At 45.4% G+C, this 15,596-nt stretch overlaps 1 protein-coding gene across 1 annotated transcript; it reads right to left on the reverse strand.

Annotated features, from left to right (window-relative positions):
- Positions 1-299: 299 nt before the first annotated feature.
- LOC111232995 (vigilin-like) lies at positions 300-14,884 on the reverse strand. Its single transcript, XM_022760712.1, has 28 exons — positions 14,846-14,884; positions 12,906-12,985; positions 11,615-11,716; positions 11,161-11,312; positions 10,611-10,826; positions 9,400-9,606; positions 8,804-9,019; positions 7,416-7,622; positions 7,183-7,290; positions 6,751-6,855; positions 6,576-6,654; positions 5,449-5,588; positions 5,270-5,374; positions 5,054-5,167; positions 4,880-4,966; positions 4,506-4,637; positions 4,059-4,277; positions 3,676-3,897; positions 3,251-3,469; positions 2,843-2,984; positions 2,543-2,667; positions 2,332-2,436; positions 1,968-2,102; positions 1,576-1,719; positions 1,258-1,437; positions 1,001-1,117; positions 705-863; positions 300-509 (listed from the first exon to the last, which is right to left on the reverse strand). The coding sequence occupies exons 3-28, from the start codon at positions 11,688-11,690 to the stop codon at positions 417-419; spliced, it is 3,804 nt and encodes a 1,267-aa protein (XP_022616433.1). The 5' UTR covers positions 11,691-11,716; positions 12,906-12,985; positions 14,846-14,884; the 3' UTR covers positions 300-416.
- Positions 14,885-15,596: the final 712 nt, after the last annotated feature.

Consider the following 15,596-nt stretch of genomic DNA (forward strand, 5'->3'; position numbering starts at 1 on the left):
GTTTTTTGTTTTTTTTTTTTTAAATGTTTCAGTGAGACCGGCAGGGGGTGGTGCAACCCGAGAGGCAGAGCGGGACAGCGAAACTATGAAGGGAGCAATCAATGTTCTTTTCGTTTTTCTTTTTTGTTTTCCTTCTCAAGGAGAAAGAGGAGGTGGAGGTACTAAGAAGAGAGACAGATGAGGACAAAAGAAGGGATAGTTCTCCCAGAATTCATTGTGGCTGGTTGTGGGAGGTCGGTACAGGGGTTTTTTTTTTTTTTTACAGAGAAAGAGAGACAAAGGGAGGTCACTAAGGAGGAGGAGGAGGAGGAGGAAGGAAGGCGAGCAGCAATTTGATTAGAGATTTGTTTTGTCTCTCATCATCTACTTTACAGAGGGATTTTTTTTTTGTTTCGTTTTCCTCCAGAAGAGCGGCTTCAGAACTTCTTCGGCCCCCAGGCTGACGCTTGTTTCGGGGCCACGCCCGTCCCAAACGTAGGGAAGTCCTCCGCACTGCTCATGTCAGGAGCCTGGAACGAACCCACACAAAGAGCTTGATATAGTACAAAACTGACATGGACGCAAGGCGAGGCACTGACTGTACAACATACGATCGACTTCATCAATCTACATTTAAGATGACATCTCTGTCTGCGGCTCCTCCTACACACTCCTGACGTACACCTGCGTCATATTCAAGGTAAATAAAAATCCACACGGCCCACCTTGTTCCCTGCTGCGTTCCAGGGGGCGTCCCGCACCACAAAGCCCTTAGCCGGACCCCCGCTGCTATCATCCACGCCTCCTGCGCCCCCTCCCCCTCCGTAGCGAGACGGAGGCTTCATGTACGCCGCCAAGGTCTCCGTCTCTGTCACACTGAGCAACTGAGAGGTGAAGACAGGAGAGAAGAAAAACGGCTCTTAAACAACAGCCTCCCTTTGCTCTGCCCTGCTGTTACTGAGGGGGGTTTTTGTGTGTGTGTGTATTTGTATTTAATGCATCCTTGGCTGTGTGAACTCACATATTCCTCCTCCAAGTTGAGCAGGTGGTCGATGGCGTTGTCGACGGTCTCGGGAAGGCCCGTCACAGTCACTTTGTCAGGCTCGTCAGAACCTGGCTGAGGGAACCGGATATCCACCTGAAAACGTAAAGAAGAGGAGAACATGGTTATGATAAAGTGGAAAACCACAACGTACGAAACCGAATCAGAACTTCTCTCCTCCGTGTTCAGAGTAAAAGATCAAACGATGAGCCGTCGCGTAACAACCAACGTCTAACCTTGAACTCCTCCATCAGCTTGCGGATGGCTTTGCCGCGGGCTCCGATGATGCGAGCGTGGGTCCTCGGGTCCAGGTGAACGTCTTGGCTCACCATCTCCTGCAACTCGGCCACCAGCTGCTGGATGGACTGACGCGCCTCCTCCACGTTACGCTCGTACCCCGAGATCACGATCAGATCCTGGGAGCGGAGAACGAGGATAGAGGAGGGAAAACACACAGAACCGGGGAGAAATACGTGTGACATGCAAATAGAGGGAAAGAAAGGAGGAACCATTGAGATTAGGAGCTCAAGGTACGTCAGCTGCATGACACACACCTGCTGCTCGTCTCCTTTGTCGGGGAACTGGATGCTGACGTCGTGGTCTTTTCTGATCTGAGAGATGACTGCTCCCTTGCGGCCGATGATCTTGGGATGAAACTTTGGATCCACGGACATGGTGACCTTGAAGCTGCGCAGGGCCTGGGAGGACACGGAGCAAGCAAGCTTCATCTCAAACACTGAAATACGTTCACAGTATCCCGGCGTCACATTTCATATGACCTGTGCAGTTACAATTAGAAGGTTTTGATGTGAAAGAATAAGCACCTCCGCTGCTACCGCTGAGACCGTATCTGCTGACATAACAGGTCAGTAAGAGGGAGCAAAAAAACTGCTGTTGATGACTGTGTAAGAGGTTTTCTAAAAGGGGGGGGGGGGGGGGGGTTTACCCTGTCCTCCTGCTCGGCCTGCAGTTCTTTGACCCTCTCCAGCAGACCCTGTTTGGCTCGCTCCACGTTGGCCGCCAGACCCGTCACCTTGATCACATCCAGCTGCTTCTCGGGCTGCGGCACCCAGATGTTCACCTGCAACAAAACGAACAATCAGTTACAGATCACTTACATTTTCCTCCATTCTGAGGAAATCCCCCTCACTTACACTCCAGCTCTGCATCAATATTACCGATTAAAAGTTTCCCCAATAGCTGAGCGTGTTAATCACAGCTTTTTCTTGTTACATCACTGACGCAGGCCTTTGGACCTGCGGTGTGAAATGTCTCTCGGCCAGACGGTGGCACCAGAGAGTCAAGCTAACCTCGTACTCCTCCATCATCTTCCTGATGCCACTGCCCTTCTGGCCGATGATGTAGCGATGCAGCTCGTAAGACACTTCCACGTCCTCCGTTATGGGCACCAACGCCTGAAGTAGGAGGCAGAGACGTGATTATTGGTGGCAGTGGGAAAAAAAAAAAAAGACAAGATGGCATCACATCTGTAACTGAAGGAAAAAAAAACATGGTGCCTACCAGCAAGGCGGCTTTAGCCATCTCACACTTTTCTGCCCTCCCAGAGATGGTGATGATGTCATTCTTGCGGGGGACAAACTCCGCCTCTGGACTGACCTCACCGTTCTCCTGTGGAGGCTCCTGACCTGGAATTTTACAATGAAAAATGGACTAAAAGACTTTCTTTGGCTTGTATGTTTCCCATGTAAAAACATAACTGCTGCATCTACATTAATGGCTAAACGTTTTTCTGTTGTCTTTGTGGTGCTGTTTCGGTATCACAGCTGCAGGTACACTTCTTTCGTGTGTTATGTTTCTGACCTGCGGCGCTGTCGTCTCTCTCGGGGAACTTGATTTGAACCTCGTGCTCCCTGGTGATGTGCTGGATGCGGCAGCCTTTAGGCCCCATGATGGCGCGGTGGCAGCGCTGAGGGATGGCCACCTCCACGCTCACCTGGGACTCCTGCTCGAGAGAGGGGAGGAAGAGAGGAGACAGCTGGGTAACAACGGCAAACACAGATTGTGTGCAGGAGGATTGTTCCCATCACTTCTGGTAAAATCTCTGAGCAAAACATGAGGCCACAACATCATTTGGTTACCGTGGCAACCAAGTAGCTTCACTAAATTGATGTGCAAGTATTTTGCAAACAATCAAAAATGATAATACTCAGCAAAAACACACTTTCAATGGCACAAATATGTAATTTTTTATTTTCTGGAATGTCTCACCAGGTCCTCGATGATCTCCTGGATGCGTTTCTTCGCAGCCTCCACGCAGTCCTTGGCTCCCTTCAGAGTGACCCGCTGACTGTTGGCTCCGGTGCGAGGGAAGCTCACGGCCACGCCACCGTACTCTTCGGCCAGCTCCCGCAGCACCTGGCCTCTCCGACACACAAAGTGGCGGTGGTGGCGAACGTCCACGACCATGCTGTCCTCCACCACGTCGTCCTGGAGAAGGAGGGAACAGAAAGGTGGTAACTAAGAAAGAGGATGTTTAAGAATAAATGACACTGAAGATTTAGAGGTTTCATGGTGTCCTTCAGGTGACCTCTACCTCTTCTTTCCTTGTGATTTGCCTCTGTTCAATCAGCTTTGAATGGACGTACTCAGTATGCAAAGTAATTCGGAACAAAGCACATGCAGTGTATAATTACCAGGTTTTTGACCAGACTTTCCAGCTCCTTCTGAGCCTGACGAACGGCTTCCTCTTTCCCCACGATGGTGATCAGTTCCTGCTCTGTGTCATCCGGCGACGGGAAGATGATTCGAGCCCCCGTTTTGTCCCGCACACGGCGGATATTTGCCCCGCCACGGCCAATCAAGAATTTATGGTATTCTGGTTTTGCCTGCAGCTCAGCTGTAAAGTTGTTGACTTGCTGAAAACGGCGGGAAGGAAAGAGGACAGGAAAAGGATGTAAGTATTTGCCCTCTCCTTCCCTTCTCTTTATAGTAACTCACTTCATTTTGAGACACCTCTTCTGTTCATTCTCTCTTTGTATCAACCATTCTTCATGGTTCTTTGTCCTCTCCCACCAACCTTTTCCTCAGCCAGCTGCAGCAGCTGTTTCTTGGCTTTCTCCACCTCTCCAGCAGGCCCTCTGATGGTGACCTTGTCCGAGCCGGAGCCCTCGGAGGGGAAATGGATGTGGACGCCGCCGCAGTCTTCCATGATGGAGCGCACGAGGCAGCCTTTGGAGCCGATCAGAGAGTTGTGCAGTTTGGCCGGGATGGTGACCTCTGTCTCCTTGATGTTGGCCTGGCGGGATGAAGAGAGACAGATAAAGATTGTGAGTTTAATAGACTGTGCAGTTACATGAAGAATATTCTAGGGGTCAAAACATTCTCCAGCACTTTGTCAATACTTCTTCAATATAATAAATATAGAAAGAGTGGAGAGATGACAGAAGAAGAGGCATAAAAAGTCATAGTATAGTAAGGCATAAAAAAGCAGCACAAATGACATCAGCAGTCTCTGACGTCTCACCAGTTCTCTCTGGATGGCGAGGATTCGGTCTCTGGCCGCCTCACAGTTGCTCTTCTTGCCTGTGATGACGATCATCTCTGAGTTACTGTTCTCTGTCGGGAGGTCGATCTTAGTGTTGGTCTCTTCACGGATCTGGTGGCATAAACAGCATGTGTTAATTTCAGTCTTTAACATCATGTCATAGTATAGTAAGGCATAAAAAAGTAGTATATGTAAATGTAAAGTATATGTATGTGTGTGTATATATATATATATATATATATATATGTGTGTGTATATGATCCATCTGAGTGTTAAATGACCACACAAGTTTTGAGTGTCTATAATTTTAAGTGGGTTTTGTCAAGTTCTCAAAGACCACTTCAAAGTCTCACCTTTTTAATGTTGGCCCCGCCCTTACCAATTATGTTTTTGTGAAACTGCTTGAAGATGGGAACAGAGAGCGAGAAGCTGTTCTCAATCTGCAAAAGAAAGGAAGCTGCTGTTAAGTCAAGAGCAGAGAGGGTGAGACAGGCAGACAGACGATGACGGACAATGGTGGGTCGTACCAGGTCGGCAATGATTTTCTGGAGGAACTTGGCACATTTCTCCACCTCGTTCTTCGGCCCTCTTAGCTGGACGATGTCACTCTTCTGCGACGGGTCAGGGAAGTTAATAATGACCTAGAGGTGGATGAGATAGTACTCCGCAAATTAAATTACTCATTATTTTATTATTTGTGATGAACCGACGAGATAAAGTGCAGGAAGGGTCAGAACATTCACCTCAGGGAACTTGTCTCGAACTTCTTTGATCTTTTCTCCCTTCTGGCCGATGATTGTCCGATGGAACCTCTGCTCCACGATCAGGTCTTTGGTGCGTTCGTTTTCCTGGAAACAGGAAGATAAGTAATGACTCTATAATAGGTTCTATACATGCACCTAAACTTTGAACCCATTCTCACCATTCTCTGGACCATCTCGATGAGTTCTCTGCGTGCCAGCTGGACTCCTTTAGGGTCTCCTTCGATCCGGACCAGGCCGCTTCGCTCGGAGTCCTGAGGGATTCGTACTGACACTTTGTACTGCTCCTTGATCCGATTGACTGCAGGGAGGAGGGGGGAGAAGGGAGCAGGAAGACAAGGACGGTGAAGAAATGAAGAGGAGGGAAGGGGTCCATTCTCAAAGAAATGCCACATCTCTGGAGAATCAAACACCAACCTCCTGTAGGTTTGAAACATGGCTGTAAAAACACTGTAGGTTCGTATTTCACAACGAACATTTGTTGCGCTCCAATTCATTTAGTACGGTTAAAAATGAAACCAATACTGGCCACTTTTCCTAGTGGGAAAAAAATATCAAAACGTTCAAAAAAAACTTGTCACACCACCCCTGCATCGTAATCCATTTCCCCCCTTCACACAGTGAAAACTTTTCACTGCTAGAGTTCATTTTAAAGTTTTCTCTGCCGCGAAACGTGGTTTCTTGCCGGGAGCAGGTGGTGGTGATTGTCACTTGACAAGAGCTTCGGCCATGGCTGTCTTTATTATACAAGAGGTTATAATTCGCCCTCTGAGCAGCACTGCGTCTTCCGGGCAGATTGGAGGCTACAGTGAGTCGCCGTCGGAAAGTGACAAGACGGGTTGGGGCTAGCTGGTTAGCGTGCTAACTTCAGTAGAAGAAAAGACGTGACAGAGACATTTGATGTTTGATGCTGGCTATGCAGCAATACCAAAACTTACAAATACTCTAGCTCCTTTAAGTGACATGAACTGAGACGCTCCACAGCCGCTGTGCTCCATGACAGCTGAACTTTTTACAGCTACTTTTCAACTATTACAGTCAATTACTAATTATTACTTGTCTGAAGAGAGCACAAGAAAGCAGTAAATAAACTGATGTGTGTGATGTGTTTACTGTTTAATAACATACAATGAATTTGGTGGATGTTTTCACCGAGGCGCCTCATCCTACCTTAAAGTTCACATATTTAAAAATGGCTGCTCCCACTGACATTCAAACACTTAACCCCAGCTCAGGAGGCGTCCCAGATTTTTTTCTGTTGACATTCTCAGAACAAAAGTTCACTCACTGTTGACTCCGTTCTTTCCGATGAGGTGTCTGTGGAAACGCTGGTCTATGATGACCTCAGTGTAGTCCATCCTCACCAGCTGAACAAAGAGGGAGATGTAAGATTGGTCACTGAAGTTGTACATAGTGCTGAATCCTGTGTGTGTGTTTGTGTGTGTGTGTGTGAGTGTACTGACCAGGTCTTTGATGATCTCCTGTATCTGGGCCTGAGCCTGCTCTACCTCCTCTGTTGGCCCCTCCAGACTGATGCGCTCCTCACCGTCCGTAAACTCGATGTGAACCTACACACACACACACACACACACACACACCCACACACACACACACACACACCCACACACACACACACACACACACACACACACACACACACACACACACACACACACACACAGGCGACCCGATCAGAGAGCTATTTCTCCCGCCCCGCCTTGTGTCGATCCTCCTCAGTGTCACCATTAATTACAAACACATCTTCAGTCCATGTTACAAGTTAAAGTACCCCCCCCATTTTACAAGATACAGGATCCCCCACGCTGCCTGCCTGCCACTCCTGTCACATTGCAGGAGCACCCCCCCTCCCCTCCCCTCTCCCGCTCTCCCCTTACCCGGGGTAGCTGCTGTGTGATCCGTCCGATGTTCTGTCCCTTCTTGCCGATGATGAAGCGATGCAGCCAGGCCGGAGCGGTCACCTCCACCACCATCACGCTCTTAGCCTGCAGCGAGACCAAGAAATAATGTGCATCCACAAACTGACAATTATGTAAATGTATTATGTACAAGCTTTCCCTGCTTTTCAACTACTTTGATTTCTCCGTCCAAGTCACACTCTCCTCCTCACCTTGGCGTAGACCTGTGTGAGTGCTGGTCCCAGCTTGTCAGGCTCCCCCCTGAGGATGATGGTCTCTGAGCCGGAGTCCAGAGGGGGCATCTCCACAGACACCCCCGTGGCCTCCAGGATCTCCTGCAGGGTGTTGCCCTTTGGCCCTATGATGTACTTATGCTGAGACTTCTTCACCTCTACAGAGATGGTGGTGGTCTTCCTCTTCTGCAGGGTGGGCAAGGACAAGATCGTAAATCATGAGCAGCATGGAAAAAATACATCCACGGTAAGAGGAAGTGCGGCTGGAGGAAGTGGCGAAAATGAGGGATGGATGAGAGCACAACGGGAGACAGAAAGAGAAATGAAAGACAGGAAACAGGAAGGACGGAGCAGAGAGAGGCTGGAGTGAACAGAGGGAAAAGGTGGATTTAGAAGTAGAAAGACAAAGGGAAATAAACGATGAGCAGAGCGGGAGAGGAGAGAGACAGAAAGTGATTGAAAGCAAGAAGGCAGCGGAGAAAATTTATTTGTTTTTGCCTCTCATACATATGCACTAAATCAAATCAGCATTCTCATCCTGTTGTTCTCTGGCGAAATCCAATTTTCTCTCCACATTATCTCCGGCTTGCCTATCGCCGCCGCTCATCTGGTACACACACACAAACACACACACTTCCTCTCCGCATTTCATCTGTCCATCTTTTGTAGTTTCTCGTGACGGCAATAACAGGTTGTCTCACTGCACCAAAGAGGTTTCGTTGCACTTGAGGTTTTTAGATCTCAGCAGCACAGTGAACAAGTGGTGAAAGTGAGACTGTGGTGAACCACAAAGTTAATATCTGCAGTCACAGAAACTGAGCCACAACCTGCTCGCTCGCAGCAAGTCTTTCTGGGTAATAGCGCACAAACCTGAATGTCTGAAATGTCAATGCAAGTGTAGCAGGGACTAAAAGTTTGCATGAATTACTGAGCAAATCACAAAACGTCTTGAATTTGGTGTTTAGTTTTGCTCATTGTTTCCCTTTTGTTTTTCTTTCTTTTTCCTTTTTCTATGTTTCTATTGATATTTATGTGCATTTTTAATTTAGAACACTTTGAAATTTTGATGAAAATGACAAAAAAAAAAAAATATTCAAAAATAATCACCAGCAGTGATAGAATGAAAATATTAAAAAAAAAACCCCAACAGGAAAAAAAAAAAAATAAAAAAAAAAAAAAAAAAAAAAAGAATTTGAGAAGAAATAACAGAAAAAACAAACAACAAACATTATTTCGGTGACACATCATAAATTATAGTTAGGTAAATTAAGTTTTTAAAGATTATTTTGGCTTCTTTAGCTTCTTAAGGCGCCAGGTTAAGTTAGTTATAATTGGGGTTATATGATCTCTGTCCTTCCTGAACAAACCTTGTCGTCGTAGATGGCTCGAATGCGGTTGACTGCCAGGGCGACAGCCTCCTTCTCCCCGGTGATGACGATCTCGTCCTTGGGCAAGCTGGGCGGAGGGATGCTGATGCGGGCGCCCGTCTCCTGGCTCAGCTCCTGCACCAGCCGGTTGTGGGCACCGGCGATGAAGGGGTGGAAGGCCTTCTCCAGGGACAGACGCTCCACCGCACGCTTGTCCTGGGGAGTGGGGAGGAGGAAGAGGAGGAGGAGGAAGAAGAGGAGGAAGAGGAGGAAGAGGAGGGGGAGGGTGGGGGGAGTCGGCAAACAAGAGTTGAACAAATGGCAGAATTTGTTAATATTGGTTTTCATAGATACTAAGGTGACTTTCATTATAGAGCCACATACAATATCAAGAAGTAATTCAATATTTGATCAGTAAAGTTAATTAGTATCTAAAAAGAGACAGTTTCAGTCTTAATGGCTCCTCATGACAGAATCAAAAATACCTGATGACAAGGTCGTATTCTTATTTATTTACTCTTTACTCCAATGCAACCTCAGACAAACTTCAACCACTTCTGTTTTTAGCTCTACATTTTTTTTTAATTTACGCTAACCTGCTCAGCAGAGATGAGAAGGATCTCGTGGCGAGCCTTCTCGATGCCCTCCTTGGTGCCGGTGATGCGGATGTTGGCGCTGGGGTCGTCAGGACGTGGAATAGCGATCTTGGTGGCCGTCTTCAGCTCCAGCTCCTGCAGCTTCTCACCGTTCTTACCGATGACGAAACGATGGTGCTCCTTGGGGATGGCGACCGTAGCTGAGGCCTGGGGACGTGTGAGGGAGAACGTGAGCTAGGTTTGTCGTCTTACGCGGCGGAAACAGGCGGTGAAACAATGAATGAGCGCTTACTGTCTCGCCTGGACTGATTTTATTAGCATTATATAAATCTCTTTTAATAAAGTTAAGGTTCAGACGTATCCATAAAAACCTCAATTGCTGATAAAGCAGCCTCAGATTCTTGAGAAATGAAACACGTGAGTTTTCATGTGAAGTGCTCACTCGGTGGGTGAACACATACAGACGCATTCGACTTTGCGAAGAGGACAGAGTGTTTTTCTGAGCTATTGTATCAATAACTGCAGCTCAGCTAAACTGTTGGACCTCAGTGCACCAATTGAAGTGGAAATCAGCATGTTTGCTGCTGAAGCCCGGAAAGGCCACCCTTGGGAGCTGACGGTCAATTTTCAGCTCAACTTTTTGTCCTAAACTGGCCTGACTGCACAGTAAGTAGTTTTCTATCTGCAGTTAACACTAACTATCCTTGTGTAACTTAGGACTGAGTTATCTCCTAGCTGATGAGGTCCAAGATACGACAATGTCATATCTCTATAAATACAAATTGTTCAACACATTGCTTGTACCAATATATACGTTTATTATATGTAGGTACAAAATGCTGAACTAGGCTTTTCCAAGATGTTACAGTACTTTCTTTCGTGGTGATAATCTCACAGCTGACTACAACTGTAAAACAAAGCTTACCAAGTAATATCACAACTTTAAACCAAAGTAGCCAGGCGCTGATATCCATCTGTTTTATTTAACCGAGTTAAGTTTTCTGAGCGTGTACTTTCTGCATTTTTTGGTGGTGTCAAATTGCATTCTGATATTATAATGAGATGTGCTGTGCTTATGTAAGCAAAAAGAGCTTTTTCAGTGGATCCTGTCAAGAAAACACTCCTGCCATGCACTCAGCAGTCAGCACTCAGCACCCCACACTTTAGGCATTTAACATAATATAAGCACGAGGAAAATATAGTAAACGTACCTGTGTCTGCAGGCGAGCCACAATTTCCTTGCGAGCCTTCATGACAGAGTCCAGTTTGCCCGTGACCATGATGGACAGGCCCTGGTCTTTAGCCAGGGACAGCTCGATGTGAGCCCCCGTCCTCTGCATGATGTCCAGGCACACTTTGGCCTCCTCGCCCTCCCCAAACTGGCTGTTGTCCTTGTAGCGACGCTCCTCCAGGGGCACGTGGAACACCTGGGGGGGACAGGGCAGGTTGGAGGGAAGGAGAGGCGAAGTTCAAATTTCAGACAACAAGTCTCTCTTGCTTATTTTCCCAGAACAGGTGCAATTTATTGAGCAGCTTTACTGGCACTAAAATGGCTTGGGGCAAAATGTTATTGTTATTGTCAGGAAAATAATTTCATTCTTTCTGCACAGATAGACAGTTTGCAAATCAGAAACTGGCTGCAGGCCATGCAAACTTTTCTTCTTTCTTCAGTGTGTATGTGCATTCACCTGTAACATTTGTACATGTATACTTTTAAACGTAGGTGTGTCCCTTTATGTATGTAGTCAGAGGCTGTTTGACCTGGGTGATGACAGAGGCTTTGATGGGCCTGATCTTGCTGCCCCATGCTGAAGCCGGCTCCCCGGCCTTTTCCCCTGGTGCTCCCTTCTCCGGCAGCGGAGGGAAGGCCTCCAGGTAAGTGGGGATGTAGGCCTCATCCTCTGGGACACAGCCTGGCCCGGAGAAACGAAGGTAAAAAAGGGAAGGATGGAGAAAGAAAACAGTATTCATGTATTGATGAATACAAGGAGATCCAAAAGAAAAGAGAGACACCATTAACTATATTCCAAAATCATATTTATCTAAGAAAGAAAGCATTGAAAAAGTATCACATACACATACAGTAAACAGAAACTGCACTGCACATACATAAAGGCAAGTAGGAAAAAAACTAAATTGGTGTCTCTTGGGCTGATAGGTGGATAACTAGTCTGAAAACCCTCAGGAACAAAAGTAAAAATAGATGACAGGTCACCTGTAATCTCCTGGTCCTTGAGGCCACTGCGATGCTCCGCAAAGCTCTCCGGGGTCAACACTGCCACTGAGCTCATGGTTTAAGACTTATTCCGCTATTCCACTAAAGGTGGAGAAGGATGAAGTGCAAAAATATGAATAAATCAAACGCTATAATCTCTGAGGAGGAAGTTACTTGCTGTATGTGCACAAAATTTCACATTAATTAAATACTGACTGGATGATCCAACAGCAAAAAAGCCATCAGATATACAGACAGAAGCTTATTCAAAGCTGTCTCTATTATGTTCTTCTTCCCTCCCTTGAATGCACTGTTTCATATTCAGTGGATTTGCTTTCCACAAGCCCCAGAAGATTGAGGTGGCCTCTGTGGCATCGCTACAGTGCACCGATGCAGCACCCTACACCTGAGGTGTGCTCCAATTAGCACTTTACAAGCCTCAGACAAACACACGGTGATACAAAGCCTCTGGGACAGGGTTATCACAAGTCACACTCAAAGAGTCGTCCTGGACCAGAAAACAACTGCTGCTCACATTCCTTGTGATGCGGAATCACAGGATCCTCACTTACATTACTACAGCGGGTCAAACAAGCCTTCCCTGAGCGTTTTAAGGAAGAAAACCAAAAACTAAATCTGCTGATCTTTGCACTGCTCTACTGACTGTCAGACCAATTTCATGAACACAAAGACGGCCTTGTGATTTAGGGAGAATATTGCATTTTCATGGCTACTAACTGCTAGCACAGCAATAAAAAAACAAACAAACAACTGAATGCTTAAAAGCACGCATCTACAAGATCCTGTGCTCCAATTAACAGTTGATGAAGGAAATCAAGTGTCATCTCTTATATCTCTCACTTGTTTTTCTGGTCTGGTTCAGGAAATTCTCACTTTTATTTAACTTTGTTGCTTTACAGCCAAGATGTTTTTCTCATTCATAAACAGGCATGCAAATTCATCTGTGGATCTGCTGTGTGATGCTTCTGGCTGAGCACAAAAGTGACTTTGTGTTATTATCTAAAATCTGTGAAATGTCCCGGTAGGCCTGTTTCTCCTGAAATGTTACTATTTTCTCCCAATGTGTATTCAGATCATAAGTGGCATGTGAAATTTGTTCTTGTCGGTAAAGACTCTGCCCAAGCCCTTCTAAAAGAGAAATAACTGCAGCACAAAAAAGAACAAGACACTCCTCAAGGAATAGAACACAAACATACAATATACAGTAACACTGAGCTCAAGCAGAAGAAGCTTAGTCTAACTACACTGCACAAAGTGAGTCCATGCTTACCTGCAAAAGGTCAATTGCCAGAGAGTCCGTCCAGTTATCGGCTACCGTAGTCGCTTCAGTGTGAGTGTGTTTTTCAGCTCCTGGATGCACAACAGGAAAAAGAATTTTACTAAAAGTGAACACTGTAAATCAAACAGCTGTACAGCTCAGATCCTGGGTTAATACTGTAAACACCCACACTGCACTGCACCTTATACTGTCTCCATCTGATTCACTCTCCTCCTGTTCTCTCCCCTCCCTTCTCCGTATCTCTCCGTCCCCCCTTTACAGTTTCACAAATTCAATTCAATTTCAGTGTGTGAGCAAATGTGACCACATGATGTGACTTTTTACTGTTTGGTGAATAAAAAATTTTTTTCAACCAATATTTTGTAAATTCAGCCCCTGGTGTCTTACACTTGGTTTTACGGAGGGGGGGGGGGGGGGGTCGCTTAACTCCGCAGCACTTCGTTGGTCAGACATCACGAACTCATGCTGCGCAGCCAACGACAGAAATTTAGTTTAAATTGTAGTGGAGTGCCTACAAAAATATGGGAAAAATACGTATAAAAATAATCTTCAAGAAATGTAGAATATTTCTATTTGGTGCAACAGTGCAGCCATAAAAAACGTGATGTCTTGGGTTTGAATATATCACTCATTTAGCTTCAGTGAGGAGGTGGAACAAGCTGATATGTGTTACTGTCAGACAGTGTGAAAAAGGCCATTTAAATAGTCTTAAAGCTGCTTAAGTGGAAACAAAGGAGTAAAAAGGTATGTTAAGAGCAGTGGTGGAATATAATTAGCACATTTACTAAGTGCTATACAGGCATTTCCACATAAAGCTACTTTAGACTTCCACATCACTATATTTCAGGGGCAAATATAAGAACTTTTTACTCCATCTATATCCCCATCTACATTTATATGACAGCTACTTACTATGCAGGAGAGGACTGTGCATACAGAATCCCTTAAGACCTTACAGAATATGGTGCTCACAGATCATACAAAAATAGTTACTAAAATTAGCCACACCTAATCCTAATACAACAGTAAAAGGCTAATTCCACATTTCACTCTAGTAATAATTAATGCAACTACAAGGTAATGTAACTTCTACATAACATGTGCTTTTACTTTTGACACTTTGAGTACATTTTACTGTAATTACTAATGTAGTTTTACAAAATAAATGATTTTTATGCATGTTTTGTTAATTGTTATGGATGTTTAGGCTGTGGTTTTGCTACTTTTACTTATAATGGATCTCAATTCCTCTTCCACCAATGAGTAACTACAGTCGCAAGTCTGCTATTGTAGAGCAACATCTTCTACCACAATATTAGTTCGCTAATAATCACACTGAAATTCAAGCGAGAAACTTGAAAGAAACAAAGAGCGCTTGGCACACTGCAACACAGTCCAACGCTAACTTGGCAGCGACTGTGCCTTTCAGTATCAGTGTACCAGTTCCCTAAAGATAAATAAGAAATATAGACGGCGACATTAATTCAGCCGTGCACGGTGCTGGCTAAGGACCCCGCTAAACGCACCTCTCTCTGGCAGACCACCGTCTTTTATTGCTAGCTTGAGGATGCGCTGCATGGCTGGTCCTGTTAGCTCGAAGGCTATGTTATCCTATGCTAACGCTGGCGAATACAAGCCAAGGGTTTCAAATATTCGTTAGCCGTGTTCGCTAAGCTAACACACACCACTAGGCTCCGACCTCAGCCGGGGATGATTAGGCGCAAGGACTTTCTGATAATCGGCTAAAAAAAACAAGCCGGGCGGGCAGATAACCAGCTCCAGCTCGCTAGCTCCGGGGGCGCTACCCTTGCTAACCCTGGCTGCTTGTCGTTACAGTCGAACACGCTTTCTCACCACCGTGCCAAAGAGTCTTCCTCCACTGTGTACACATTTAGATAAAAGGGGAAATAAAACAAATAGAAGAATCCTACCTTTCAGAGAGAAAATATAGCAGAGGGTGTGTGTTTGACAGGTGATGGTGTAAACACAGATGTGATTGGTCTAGGAGCATTTCCTCTGCCGGCGGAGCGATACAAGCATGCACTGTGACTCACCGAGTATAAAGCAAATGCCGCAGTATCTTTGCGCAACAGGAACATCCAAATCAAATAGGTCTACGTTGTATTTATCTCATTTGGCTCGCTCTACCGTTTCATTCAGGTGGAAAAGACTCAGGTGTGGTGTGCTGACTGGTAATTGATAAATTAAAGAACGTCTGAGGTTATCGGGCCTTGTAACGTCTCACGAGCATCAAACTGACCGGGTCTACTTCTCATTCATGATGGCCTGGTCTGCTCTGCGGGAGTCAGAGCATCACACTTCTCCTAAACCCAGTTTCACCAAGAAAGAAAAAAAAATGATAATGTATGCATGATGGCAATAAAAGTACTATGACAAACAAAAAGTATGCTATAAAGTCATACATGTGAGTCACAAAGTCATTTTATTTTTAGATTGTAAGTGAAAATTATAAGATAGGTACAAATTATGATGTTTTGACTCAGTAAGTCAATAATGATCTAATATCTAACTACGAATTATTTTGACCTTGTAAGTTAATAACTATCTAATAAATGTGACTTCGGAGGTCAAAACTATTAGACAGTCGTAAGTCAAACAGACAAGAGAGTCAGCATTTTGAGTCACATACTAAAAGTGATGAGGTTGTAGGTTAAAATAGCG

This window comes from Seriola dumerili, unplaced genomic scaffold (genome assembly GCF_002260705.1).
Source record: "Seriola dumerili isolate Sdu_G_001 unplaced genomic scaffold, Sdu_1.0 BDQW01000362.1, whole genome shotgun sequence".
NCBI lineage: Eukaryota > Metazoa > Chordata > Actinopteri > Carangiformes > Carangidae > Seriola > Seriola dumerili.

Excerpts from the sequence above, each read along its gene's own strand:
- LOC111232995 (XM_022760712.1), bottom strand. The coding sequence starts at position 11,690 with ATGAGCTCAGTGGCAGTGTTGACCCCGGAGAGCTTTGCGGAGCATCGC. Across the intron at positions 4,967-5,053 it reads AGAAAATCATTGCCGACCTG|ATTGAGAACAGCTTCTCGCT; the intron begins GTACGACCCACC and ends TTTCTTTTGCAG. Across the intron at positions 1,118-1,257 it reads AGCTGATGGAGGAGTTCAAG|GTGGATATCCGGTTCCCTCA; the intron begins GTTAGACGTTGG and ends TTACGTTTTCAG.